This window comes from Notolepis coatsorum, assembly GCF_963971535.1.
Source record: "Notolepis coatsorum genome assembly, chromosome: 7".
Lineage (NCBI taxonomy): Eukaryota > Metazoa > Chordata > Actinopteri > Aulopiformes > Paralepididae > Notolepis > Notolepis coatsorum.
Window position 1 is genome coordinate 87199554 of NC_140171.1, and position 13103 is coordinate 87212656.

The 13103-nt window shown below is 42.5% G+C and overlaps 1 protein-coding gene across 1 annotated transcript in view; it reads right to left on the reverse strand.

Moving 5' to 3' along the window:
• The window catches only part of sos1 (son of sevenless homolog 1), a 249486-nt gene extending 238347 nt beyond the window's left edge, over positions 1-11139 (reverse strand). Inside the window, exon 1 of the mRNA XM_084319043.1 lies at positions 9758-11139. Coding sequence (XP_084175169.1) covers positions 9758-9844 — 87 coding nt within the window. The 5' untranslated portion in view covers positions 9845-11139. The remainder of the gene's footprint in view (positions 1-9757) is intronic.
• Positions 11140-13103: the final 1964 nt, after the last annotated feature.

Consider the following 13103-nt stretch of genomic DNA (forward strand, 5'->3'; position numbering starts at 1 on the left):
AGTGGATTTAGTTGGCCGCCAGATGGCGCCCAGGCCTTAATTTATGACGGCCAAACATTATATCTACAAGCCTGTGGCGGTGGGCGTGTGACTATTTTGTACCCTGCACATACAGTATTCCAACTAATGGATCATATCATGTTAAGGACCGTCCACATAGGATACCGATCTGATTTGTCACTTTCAGTATGTGTCTTATGTTAATGTTAAGTTAAACATATAATGTTACTCCACCTACTACCACAACGTTACCATTTCTTCAAATTATGTGCTGTTCTGTGATTATTATCATCTTCTTCTGCTAACCGGCCACATGGTTGGTTGTGAAGCCATCAGCCGGCAGAAACGTGGTCTCTTCCCGGTTTGCTATGTAAGTGCTTTCAAAATAAAGGTCTGATATTTCAAAATATAAATATTAAACAATACGATTGTCACAGTCCATGGACAAAATCGTCCCATTTTAGTACCACAGTGTATCTCCTCTCTCCTTGAATACCATAATCCCCTCCAAACTAATCATTAAACTCAGGGACCTGGGGGGAGCTCCAGTAGCTCACCGCGTACCTCGGACGCTATTTCGGCGTCGGGGACAACCGTGCGCGTCACGGATCTGAGGTACACGAGTTCGACTCCCGGACTCGCCTTATTTTCTCAGAGTGTCTTTCCCCCGATCTATACCCCATTCAACCTGTTTCTGTCGGTCACACTTGACCAGAAAAAAGCGATAAACGCTCAAAGAACCAGCTGACTGGTCAAAGTTAAAAAAAAAAAAAAAAAAAAACTCAGGGACCTGGGACTTAACACGTCCCTGTGCAGGTGGGTCCTGGACTTCCTGACAGGTCGACCCCGGGTGAGAGTAGGACCCTCACCCTCAACACAGGAGCACCCCGGGGCTGGTTCTGAACCCCCAGCTGTACTCCCTGTACACACACAACTACACAGCCACTTTCAGCTCAAATACCATCGTCAAGTTCGCTGATGACACAGATGTGGTAGGCCTGATCTCCAACAATGATGAGAAAGCATACCTGGAGGAGGTGGAGGGCCTGACTTGCAGGTGTCGGGACAACAGCCTCTTTCTGAATGTCAGCAAGACAAAGGAGATGATAGTGAACTATGTGAGGATACAGGAAAGAAACCACAGCCCACTAAACACCAATGGGTCCCCAGGGTGGGGAGGGTGGACAGCTTTAAACACCTTGATGTGTCCATATCACTGAGGACCTGTCATGGCCGCTACACACGGACGCTTCGGTGAGGAAGTCATGGCAGAGACTGTACCACCTCAGATGTCTGAAGAAATTCACTTGAAATGCACTTTTTCACTTCCAGGACATCTACACCAGGCGGATAAAATCCTAATGATACCCGTCCCATCCCTACATATAGTAGCACTATAGTATGTGATAAATAAACATTGATTTGATTTGAGACTCTGGGTTAATATCTCTGTGGTGATAATCAGATAGCAAAGCTCCTTTAGCATTAGTTCCAGTCTCAAACCAGAGTAAGAGAAACTCCATGGATTGCTTTGTTTGGAGTACTACTTGTGTCTTTAATGGCGCTAAGTGCGCTAATGTAGCCGCCTCATATTCAGACCATGGCAGCAACACTGGTTACTTCCATTTCTACTTCTTCTTTGTCCTCTGGCTGCGGACTAACATAGTCAGATGAAACTGGAGCGCCGCGCTGGACAACTACTGTCATTGTCATTGCATGTCGTTATTAAATCAAAGGGGCCGTGGTATAGCTGTGTAATGATTGACTTACTTGACTTAAGCCTTTGCACTCCCTGCGGAGCATAGGCCACTGACGATTTCTTTCCATGTTGCGCGTTTTTGGCCTCCCGAACGATGTTGTGCCATCCCAGTCCAGCCTCTTTCATTTCCCCTTCCCAAGAACGGCGCCAGGTGTTTCGAGGCCTGCCGCGTTTCCTCTTTCCAGGTGGGTTCCATCGTAGGGCTTGCCGGGTGATGTTTGTGTCTTCCTTTCTCAGGGTATGGCCTATCCACATCCACTTTCTCTTCTTTATTTCTTCTGGCGGGGGTAGTTGTTTTGTGCGCTCCCACATGTCCAGATTTGTAATGACATTTGGCCATCTCACTCTTAGAATGCGGCGGAGGCAGGAATTTATGAAGGACTGTACTTTCTGATTCAGCCCTACGGTTGTCTTCCAGGTCTCCGAGCCATACAGGAGGACTGATTTAACATTGGAGTTAAAGATCCTCAGCTTTGTGTTGGTTTTTATTTCGCGAGACCTCCATACTCTACCAAGTAGGTTGTATGCCGTGTAATGATTAGATTATAGTTTTTGCCGATATTGAGCATTTTTGGCCAGTGGCCCAGGACTGAGTAGAGGCAGCCCCCTCTATGCAGGAATAACCCTCTAGAAAACACTGTTCACCATCAGAGAGATGGTCACGTATGCCAAAAATGCTAAAAATCAAGTTGATTTGCTTCCATTTCTGACATGTTATATATGACGTTTTGGCATGTTATCAGAGTTTTACTATTCTTGTACTAGTTACTTTTAGCCCGATATTGGCTGGACCCTGATATCCAACACCAGTATCTGGATCAATGATGTTTTCTGACTGGTTTTAATCTGACTGGGTTGAATTCCCCACTGGCAAAACATTCTTAGTTATTTCTCTATGTGGAGGTAACTTCCCCCTCAGAACTGTTACTGAAAAGAGGCTGCCACTGTGCTCAGAGAGGCCCTTCTTCAACTCAAGTGTCACTGTAATGTTTTTGGCTTGAGAAAAGCTGTCAAGTTAACCAAGACATTCCCTCACTTTACACCCCACCCTTATCACCTCATGATAGGCCTCTATTTACCAACACACATCATACATTTAACATCAAACTGGTGGGCGGGTGTGTGTGTGTGAGTGAGTGAGTGAGTGAGTGAGTGAGTGAGTGAGTGAGTGAGTGAGTGAGTGAGTGAGTGAGTGAGTGAGTGAGTGAGTGAGTGAGTGAGTGAGTGAGTGAGTGAGTGAGTGAGTGAGTGAGTGAGTGAGTGAGTGAGTGAGTGAGTGAGTGAGTGAGTGAGTGAGTGAGTGAGTGAGTGAGTGAGTGAGTGAGTGAGTGAGTGAGTGAGTGAGAGAAAGAAAGAAAGAAAGAAAGAAAGAAAGAAAGAAAGAAAGAAAGAAAGAAAGAAAGAAAGAAAGAAAGAAAGAAAGAAAGAAAGAAAGAAAGAAAGAAAGAGAGAGAGCATCAGTCCATATCTCTCTATGACTGCACTCATACAGGCAGCCTGTGTTTTTAAAGCCACACAGACCAGGATTTGTCTTTGTTTCATCAACAGCAGAACCCTGCGTTTTACTCAACAGCAGCTTGCTGAGTCTGTACTGTCAGCAGATTGCCCACAGCGAGGCCAGGACTCGACTTGAAGCCTCTCGATGGGCCTACCCAGTCTGACTCACAAGAGAAAAGTGCTTAGTCAATCTTGATGGGCTTTCACCCAAAGACGTATGTGTCAAAACCAGGCATTGAATTTCTTTCAAAGTGTCTCAATGTACAATTTTTTTTGCACTTTTGCACAACTGCAACAGCGGATGGTAGGCCAACAGTTCATGCTTTAACATGGTAAGCACTTAGAGAAGTACTCAATAGTAGGCTATAGTTATTACAGTATGCTTCAACACCAAGTCAACAAAAACAAGCTTTTAATGGCAAGTAGCCATTAAAAGGGCCTGCAGTTATTTGTTAAAATCATTTGAGGGACATAAATGACCACAGGATTAAGAAGTAGAAAGAATAATGACCCATGTTATCAAGTATATTGATGAAGAGATTGTTAGGACCATCACTGTGATGATGCTGATGATTTGAATTTGTGATGTAGATACTCTGCCCAGATGCATCACTAATGATTGATACGACACTCATCACTGTGTGTCGTGTGTCCTTGACTCCTTTATGAGAAGGTTGGTTGGCCCTCTCTGACAGAGGCGCAACAAACACTGGTATTTGTTCCTTTTTAACCCTTTCACTTCCACACTACCAAAGGGTTAACCCTTTCACTGTGACAATACAGAAAGTTAACGCTTTCAATGCCACATGACAAATGGTTAACCATTTCACTACCACACTACAGAAGGTTAACCCTTTCACTACCACACTACAGACGGTTAACAGTATGTAGTGTGGTAGTGAAAGGTTAACCTTCTGTAGTGTGGTAGTGAAAGGGTTAAGGCACTTATTGGTAAACTACCTCCTTATACTACATCATTATTGGAATGAAATTTTGGAACCTATGGAACAGTTCTAGTGACTGTCTGGTCCTTAACACACTCAGTGCCAGCCATGCGGTGCGCCTTACCCCCCTTGAATGCCACCACCCACTTCAATGATAGAGCTCATATTTGCAAACGCATAAACTATTTTATACCATTTTGAAAAACGCTCGTCTTTTGAAAGTTTCAGGAAAATATAAAGATTCTGTGATAAACGGCCTTTACTGGAATATTCTGGAATACACAAAAAACTTTCATTTTTCTGCCCATTTATGAATAGTTTTCAAATAAACGCTAGATTATCGATAGTATGTGTACTTATGCACGCTATAGAAGCGAGCTGAAAAATCGATTCTTTCATTTCCTGATCAGCACACACACAGGGCACACGTTGATATCTCTGTGAAAAAAAGCTCTGATTATCCTAAGACTGGTCAAATAGATTCCTTACCTCAGATCAGATGTTCTCTAAAAAGATTATTCCAATTCCTGATCGCCATTCCAAATATCGATCGTGTTTATTGATCCAACGCTGGGTACTGGAAATATGTATTCCACGCTGTTCTGTGGCTCGGCAATGAATCCGATCCTCTTGGGTGACTTGCCTGAGAAGTAAAATGAGGAAGCTGGATTTTTTTCCCCCATGTGTTTCATTCAATCCATTCCAAAGGGGTGCAGTACCACAGGGAGAGACGATAGGGGGCGGTATTTTCCCAATGGAGCTCAGAGAGAGTTTGCAGCACTAACGTGAGGCTAGATTGATGAAATATGAATTAAAATCGCTAATAAAAAAAGTGAGATATCTCGTCGCTGGCACTCAACGGTCGGCATGAACTAACGAGAAATCTCGTCGCTGGCACTCAAAGTGTTAAGGTCCCCTGAGTTTGCTCTGAACAGGGTATATCTGCATTTTGCTATGATGCCCCTAGCTCATGGAATGAACCTAGGGCTGGGCGATATGGCAAAAAATCATATCGCGATAACGATATGATAATGTTATCATATTTCTCGATATCGATAATTATATAATTTTATAAGTATAAAAAAAATTATAATTAAAAATTAAAAAGCTTTTTTTTTCTTTTAAACAACAGATGTATGTTTATTTTGCAGCAATTCTTTGTTGTTGCCGCCATCTTTAGTGTTACATCCCCTCACACTCCAGTTCTCAGGCTGCAGCTGGTTTAAAAGCTAAAGTAAACCGGCATCACTGCTGGCTGTGGCTCCAGGGGAGTTGAACAGTTCTGGCTCTGCTAGTTTATTTTCGATCTTTTGGTGCTTTTTTGGTGGACAAACCACCGCACATGTGCACCGTGACTCATGACTGGAGTCTAGCTCTGCTAGCACACATAGCCTACTGTGTACAGACGGTTTCAAACTGTATTTTAAATTAGGTCAGTATTGTCATTTGGACAAGCAAAGCCATTACTTTAAGTTGCAGGCAAGAAAGACAAGTCTGTCCACTGTCTCTGGTTTTAAAACTGCCCTGTTGCAGGTCACAAAAAAAATAAAAATAAAAAAAAATTGATTTTTTTTATTTCGATATTCGATATCGATTATTAAAATATATCGCGATATTTATCGTTATCGTTATATCGCCCAGCCCTAAATGAACCCCAACAGTCCTTAAAGCTTGAGATTATCTGCTCTGTTGCAGAGTTTAAAACCTTGATCTCCATCCTTTGTCAATCAAGTTGTACAAGTTTAAATAACAGTTTGAAATGAAAATGAAATACACGCTAGTCCTGCGTGAGGCGCTGAACAAACTCTGGTAGATTACCTCGCCAGTTACTACCATATTTTTATTGTTGTGGAGTGAACCTGTTTTTGTTGTAATGGTCTAGTTTTCACACAATATTAACTTCTGAGGCTGCTGAGAACAAGATATGGCACCACATATCCTGTACCAAGCAACTAGACGTTAACATCCTACTGCTGAAGGAATGAGTAAAACTGAGTAAAAGTGTTTCTAATTGGTTAATCTACCATGCCTATATTACTACCTACTATGCTAATGTATCTACTACTATGCACTAAAGACTGTAGCACTCAAGTTGGACACTGTTTGACAAACAATGTCACACCCTTCGCTGCCAGAGTCCTGCTGACTTGTCGTACAGAACTTGTAAGTCATTTTGGATAAAGCCTCAGCTAAATGACTAAATGTAAAATTGTATATCCGTATTTCCTAGTGACTTTTAAGTGAAAGCTCAGGTAGCGAATCAGTCCAACGTCAGCAGGAAATAAACGTCATGAATAGGTTCAGTGCCACACGGGGGCTGACGAGCTGCTAGCTGGTGCCATGGACCACTTGTTTAGAAAAGGAGCATGGTACAGTTTGGGTGAGGGATACTGTTGAGTGTGACCGCATTCCTCCCCCACAGAAGCTGCTGCTAGCAGTGCTGCCTGTCACACACAAGTAGAGATGTTCCGATACCATTTTTTCCTTTCCGATCCGATTCCGATACCTAAGCTTTGGGTATCGGCCGATGCCGATACTTATCCGATACCAGTGCATACATTAAAAAAAAAAAAAAAAAAAAACGACATTATATAAATTATACTTTTTTTTTTTAACAAATACTGTTTTATATATACTGTTTTTTAGTAATAACTAGAAAGTAATGGTATTTATTCAACAACAGGTGATTGTATAGATTTGTATTAGTATCATTAATCAATGAGTATGGGGCTTCAGCACTGCAGATATACCCTACTCCAATGATCCACACGGACATTATACGTTGCTGCACTCGCTACCCACTGGCTCTGCAGATATACCCTACTCAGTCTGTCTACAAGACTCCGTTTCAGTAGCAGTCGGATCTGTTGTGATTTTTGCACAATAAATATTCAACATTCTCTTTTGAGACTCCGCCTCAGACTCTTATCATTTGGCACTAAAAGCTAAACATTGTCACCAATATGGCTGTCCGCAACATGTCATTAATTGTGTACGCGAGGTGGTCTCAATGACGACGTCAACGTGAGCTAGGTTAGCATAGCATAAGCTGCCGGTATATGAAAAGACTGTAACGTTACTAGTGACATTGTGATTTAACGAATACTCCTTTGCCAACTTGCTGTACTTTGCTTGCAGGTCTGCAGCCATTATTGCTGGATTATGAATAGCCCCAACTTTAGCCAAGGTAATGTTAAAGCTAGCTTTCGGTTAGCTGTTCAATGCTAATAACACCAGCCACCAAGCGAACCCATGAGCTCCCCGTCAACACCGCTCTGTCGGGACGATGACATTTAAGAAAGTATCTGCTGTTAAAATGACAAATGGCATTGACACTTTAATCGATTAAGCACACGTTTGTTTTATAATGCTTACTCAACAGACCGCAGTGTTGTTGATAAATTACGTCATATGGTATCGGAGCGCAGCATTAGAGGGTACTCGCCGATACCGATACCAGCATTTTAGGCAGTATCGGCGGCTTTTCCGATACTGGTATCGGTATCGGAACAACTCTACACACAAGATGTACGGGAAGACTATATGAAATACTGCTATTGACACATGGTAAGTGTCATTTGTGCAAGACTGTTTTATCCAAACACGTAAAAAGATTGGGTAAAACATCTGAATGCCTTCCTCTGTGTGACATTGATAGCTAACAGCACAGTACACAAACAGCAAAACAAGGCATGGTGACGGGCCACGCTGTGTGTCCCAACAACATGACTACTATACAGTCACATCCTATTTGAATTGAAGAGCCCAGCGAAGCGTGGGATCTCTGCCTGTGCTTGTAACGCATCATCATGCAAACATCTTGGGATTGATCCATCTCGAAAGTCATGGAAAAAATAGTATACGAACAGATCGAAAAGTACCTCGCGGAAAAAAATCTAATCTACGAATTCCAATCTGGCTTCAGAACATCCCACTCCACTGACACATGCCTTCTCTATTTGAACGACCACATCAAACAAGAGGTGGACGCGGGCAAATTCTGCGGCATGGTCATGCTGGACCTACAAAAGGCCTTCGACACTGTCAATCACACCATTCTGATAGCTTGTCAATCAGTGAGCTGGATACAATCCTACCTGGAGGGGAGAGAACAGATGGTGGAGGTAAACGGTACCCTACCCCCCCCCCCCCCCCCCTCACAGTGAGCTGTGGTGTTCCACAAGGAAGCATACTAGGACCGCTACTATTCCTAATTTATGCAAATGACATGTCATCAGCTTGTGACTGCAACTTGTTCCTGTTTGCGGACGACTCAGCCCTGCTGGTCTCTGACAAGAACAAGTTACAGGTTGAAAAAGCCCTCAGCTCGGAACTAGGCAAAGTCTGCATATGGCTCGCCGACAACAAACCATCATTACACATGGGCAAAACGGAGTCCATTCTCTTCGGTTCAAGTAACAAACTCAGCAAGACCGACGGCTTCTCGGTTACAGTGGGTGACAATATTGTCACAAGGAAAGATGAAATTACCTACCTGGGTTCCATCCTAGAGGCTAATCTTTCCTGTGACAAAATGGCATCCAATGTAATAAAAAAAGTCAACCAACAAACTCGATTCTTGTACCGGATCTCCTCTCTGGTAAACAAGAATACCCTGAAGACTCTAGCAGGAGCACTCATTCAAGGGTACTACGACTATGCTTGCACCTCATGGTACCAAAGCACCTCAAAGGCACTAAAAAACAAATTACAAACATCTCAAAAAAAAAGCTGGTCAGACTACTGCTTGACCTGACTCCTAGAACCCACCTCACCCCTGCCCACTTTGACAACCTAGGATGGCTTAGAGTAGACGACAGAGTACAGCAACTTGCAATGGGCCTGGTCTACAAGATACACTACGCGACCAACAAGGTACCCATGTACATGTCAAAATACTTCCCAAAGGTCAGTGAATACCACGATCAAAACACCAGAGGGAGCTCCACAAATCATGTTAAACCCAGATTCGGCTCAAACAAGGGACTAAACACGTTTCGCAATTATGCCACATCAATGTGGAACGCCCTACCCAAAGCTGTAAAGGAATGTGAATCACTACCCACTTTCAAAAACACTCAAAAAACACTTACGGGAGACTGCAATTCGAAACTGGTCCCTACAAATGTCCTAACCTAGTTGTACAGTAAATGACCAAGTATGGCTTTGTCAGTAATCCAATGTACAGTGTACAATGTGTGTGTGTAGCAGTACTGTCTATCTGTATGTCATGTATGTCATATATGTTATGATGCATTGAAAATGGGGGACCCTGATGTAAACACGACGAAAGTCTTTCTCTGGTCTGCATCCCCTTAACAATTGTATGTATTGAGCTGTACTGTACTGTACCCATTCTGCAATCTGTTAATAAACTTTTCAATCAATCAATCAATCAAACCACGTGACTGCAGCAGTGTCTGGCAACTGTTTTAGGAACTGTAGGACTGGGACACCCTTCTCTGCAGTAGCAACAATGACAGTCTTACAACTACCTGTGTGAAATGTTTGACTTCTGCCAACCCCTCTCTGCCCTGCGTCCTTCTCGTGACTTTACCTTGTTGAGAGAGGGTACCAGGAGCCCACGCCATTTCGGTGCATTCTCCTCGTTGAAGAAGTCGTATTGGAGCTGCGCCGCTTGCATGGCTTCTGCCGCCCGTGTTCCTGCACTATGAGCCAGTCGTTTTCACCTCTTTACATTAAGTTGGCAGCGAGTCCCCAGAGTCTTGCAGGAAAGGTGAAATATTCTGTGCCACCAGTTGCCTCAGAACATTCACAGAATAAAAGCCATTCCTCCAAAGCAATTGTTGTCAATGCGATCATTGCATCGGCAGCCAACGTTAGCTAACTCACACACAGATGTTGTTGATGGCTAGCTAGCAGCCAACGTTAGCTAAATCACATACAGATGTTGATGGCTAGCCAGCAGCCAATGTTAGCTAACTTACATACAGATGTTGTTGATGGCTAGCTAGCAGCCAACGTTAGCTAACTCACATACAGATGTTGTTGTCTAGCTAGCAGCCAACGTTAGCGAACTCACATACAGATGTTGTTGATGGCTAGCCAGCAGCTAACGTTAGCTAACTCACATACAGATGTTGATGGCTAGCCAGCAGCTAACGTTAGCTAACTCACATACAGATGTTGGTGGCTAGCTAGCAGCTAACGTTAGCTAACTCACATACAGATGTTGATGGCTAGCTAGCAGCTAACGTTAGCTAACTCACATACAGATGTTGTTGGTGGCTAGCCAGCAGCTAACGTTAGCTAACTCACATACAGATGTTGTTGGTGGCTAGCCAGCAGCTAACCAGCCTCCTGCATGGTCATTACGACCTACCCGACAACATGACAACCAAATGCGTGCTGTGACGGGGAACAGGTGTCTAGCCTTAGACTCAACCAGTGTTAATGAACGGGACAGCTAGTAGACGTTGTTGCTTCTTAGTTAGGTAGCTAATTAGCATGTAGCCTAGCTAGCAACACCAGCTCCCGCTAGCCACTGCCGATCGATCCATTAGTAGAGGGGTTTGTTGTGGTGAACTGACAGTCTTTCGACATCAGCCACCGTTAGCTAACCCTCGATTAGTCAACAGTGAACACACCCTGGCGCGGAAAGTCAAAATCTCGTGTCAGTGATCAGGGTCAGCAGCAGGTATCCTCGTTCAGCTGAACCATCCCCTGCGGTCGACTGTTGGGAGTGAAAACTCCGTTTCGATGCATCACGTTAATCGCCCATTTTCACAGAATCTTCGGCAGGGCTGGTTAGCTGCTCTAATGTTGTCGCTCCATTAGTTTGGCGTGTCTCGCAGTTGTGGTTCCAAGTGAAGTTGGTTTATTTTCTCGTTAGATACACTGTCGCTAAAAGCGAAATTTCAACGTACACGTCCACTGAAATGGTGAGTTTATCACTGTGTCCAAAACGGTTTTTTTGGAAGGTTGTTGTGACTCGAGTGCAGTTACTGGTAGATGAGCAGCGCGTGCGCAGTGAGATGCTCGTGACGTATGTCGTGGGCTTGTTCTCTGCAGATGTATTAACCATCTGGATAAGGTGACAACGCTGTCATAGTCGTGGATTGTAAGTGATCCGTATGGCGGAAGGATCAGTTGGATACATTGACGCCTTTGAGCAAGGATATAGTGCTGTGACAAACTGTCAAAAAGGGCTTTAGTTTTTGAGATACCCCTACCGGAGGTAGAACAAAACACATTGTTTTTCCTCATCTCTAAGGTCTCCCATATATGAAATGGATTTTTGTATAAAAATATTTTACTGCAAAAATAGGTAAATTGATATATTGTTATACACCCCCAAAGGAAAAAATAACCAAAATATAGCCTGGCCGTATGAGAGTTGAGACATATAAACTCATGTAGTTTCAAGTTTCAAGTTTCTTTAATAGTTGTCATACAGAAGTACAGAATACTTTTATACAAAATGCTTCTTACTGTTAGCAATGTATGGCAACAACATAATATAACACAGGTGGGCCAAGTGATCGAAAGGGGAAATATTATACCTTTTAATGAACTTAAAACACAGTTTGGGCTGAAAGACACAGAATTTTTATCTTATTTACAAATACAATCAGTTATTAAATCATTGTTGTCTAAAGGCATAGCTATAGGAACAAACAGAGTCTTGGAAGAGACATTAAGGGGAATTACAGGCAGGAAAGGCATTGTTTCTGCAATGTATAAACTATCATGTTCAACCACCCCTGATACCAATACCCAAACTAAAGTCCAATGGGAGCGAGACATGGGTATACCCATATCTGAAACACAATGGGAAGCAGCACTTAGGAATAGTACTAAAATATCAAAATGTGTTAGATATAAAATTATACAATTAAAGATACTACACAGGGCCTATATAACACCCTGTACATTGAATAAAATGAATCACACCCTACCCAAATTGTGCTGGCATGGGTGTGGAGTAGAGGGTACGCTCATGCACTTGCTGTGGCACTGCCCGCTTGTTAGGACATTTTGGTTGGACATTGCTGAGGACCTGTCAGTTACTCTCCAAATTGACATTAATCCTTGCCCTATAATGTGTATATTGGGTGTAAAAATGGACACTGCTCAAGCAAGGATTGTAAATAATATTGTAGCACTGGCTTTTCTAGCATGCAAACGGATTATTTTAATGAACTGGAAAGAACGCAAACCGAACTGCTTCAGTTTGGAGAACTGGCGCAAGGACTTCATGGACTTGCTATCGATGGAACAGGCTGCTCTGTCTCTTCAAGAGAGTGATAGGCCCGATGGCCTTCAAGGTCCCCTGAACTTTATTAGATCACTGTGTACTGAACCTTTGTAACGCTCTGCAACCCCCCCCTCCTCGCCCCTTGTTATTATTATTATTATTATTATTATTATTATTATTATTATTATTATTATTATTATTATTATTATTATTATTATTATTATTATTATTATTATTATTATTATTATTATTATTATTATTATTATAATTTCTTGTCTTGTCTTGTCATGTATGTATTGTCTTGTTTGTGAAAAATAAAAACTCTAAATATAAAAAAAAAAAAAAAAAAAAAAGACACTCATCGATGAGCTCAGTGCAATGGGGCAGTGGCGAATCCTTATGGAAGCCAACGGAAGCCATGCCTCCCTAATATTAAAATATGAATTAATATCAAATATGAAATATGAAAAAAAAAAAAAAAAAATCATATAGTTTACATTCTTTTTCATCTGTGCATCTGTGTTATATTTTTTTTTTTTTTTTAAATGTCTCCCTCTTCTCCTTCTCACTCCCTCTAACACACTGTCAGCCTCACTATGCTCACTGCAGCAGGAGAGGAGGCAGATGGTAGGTCTCTTTCTCCAGGCTTCCAGCATTATAGAGTCCAAATCCGATCCTAGCCAAT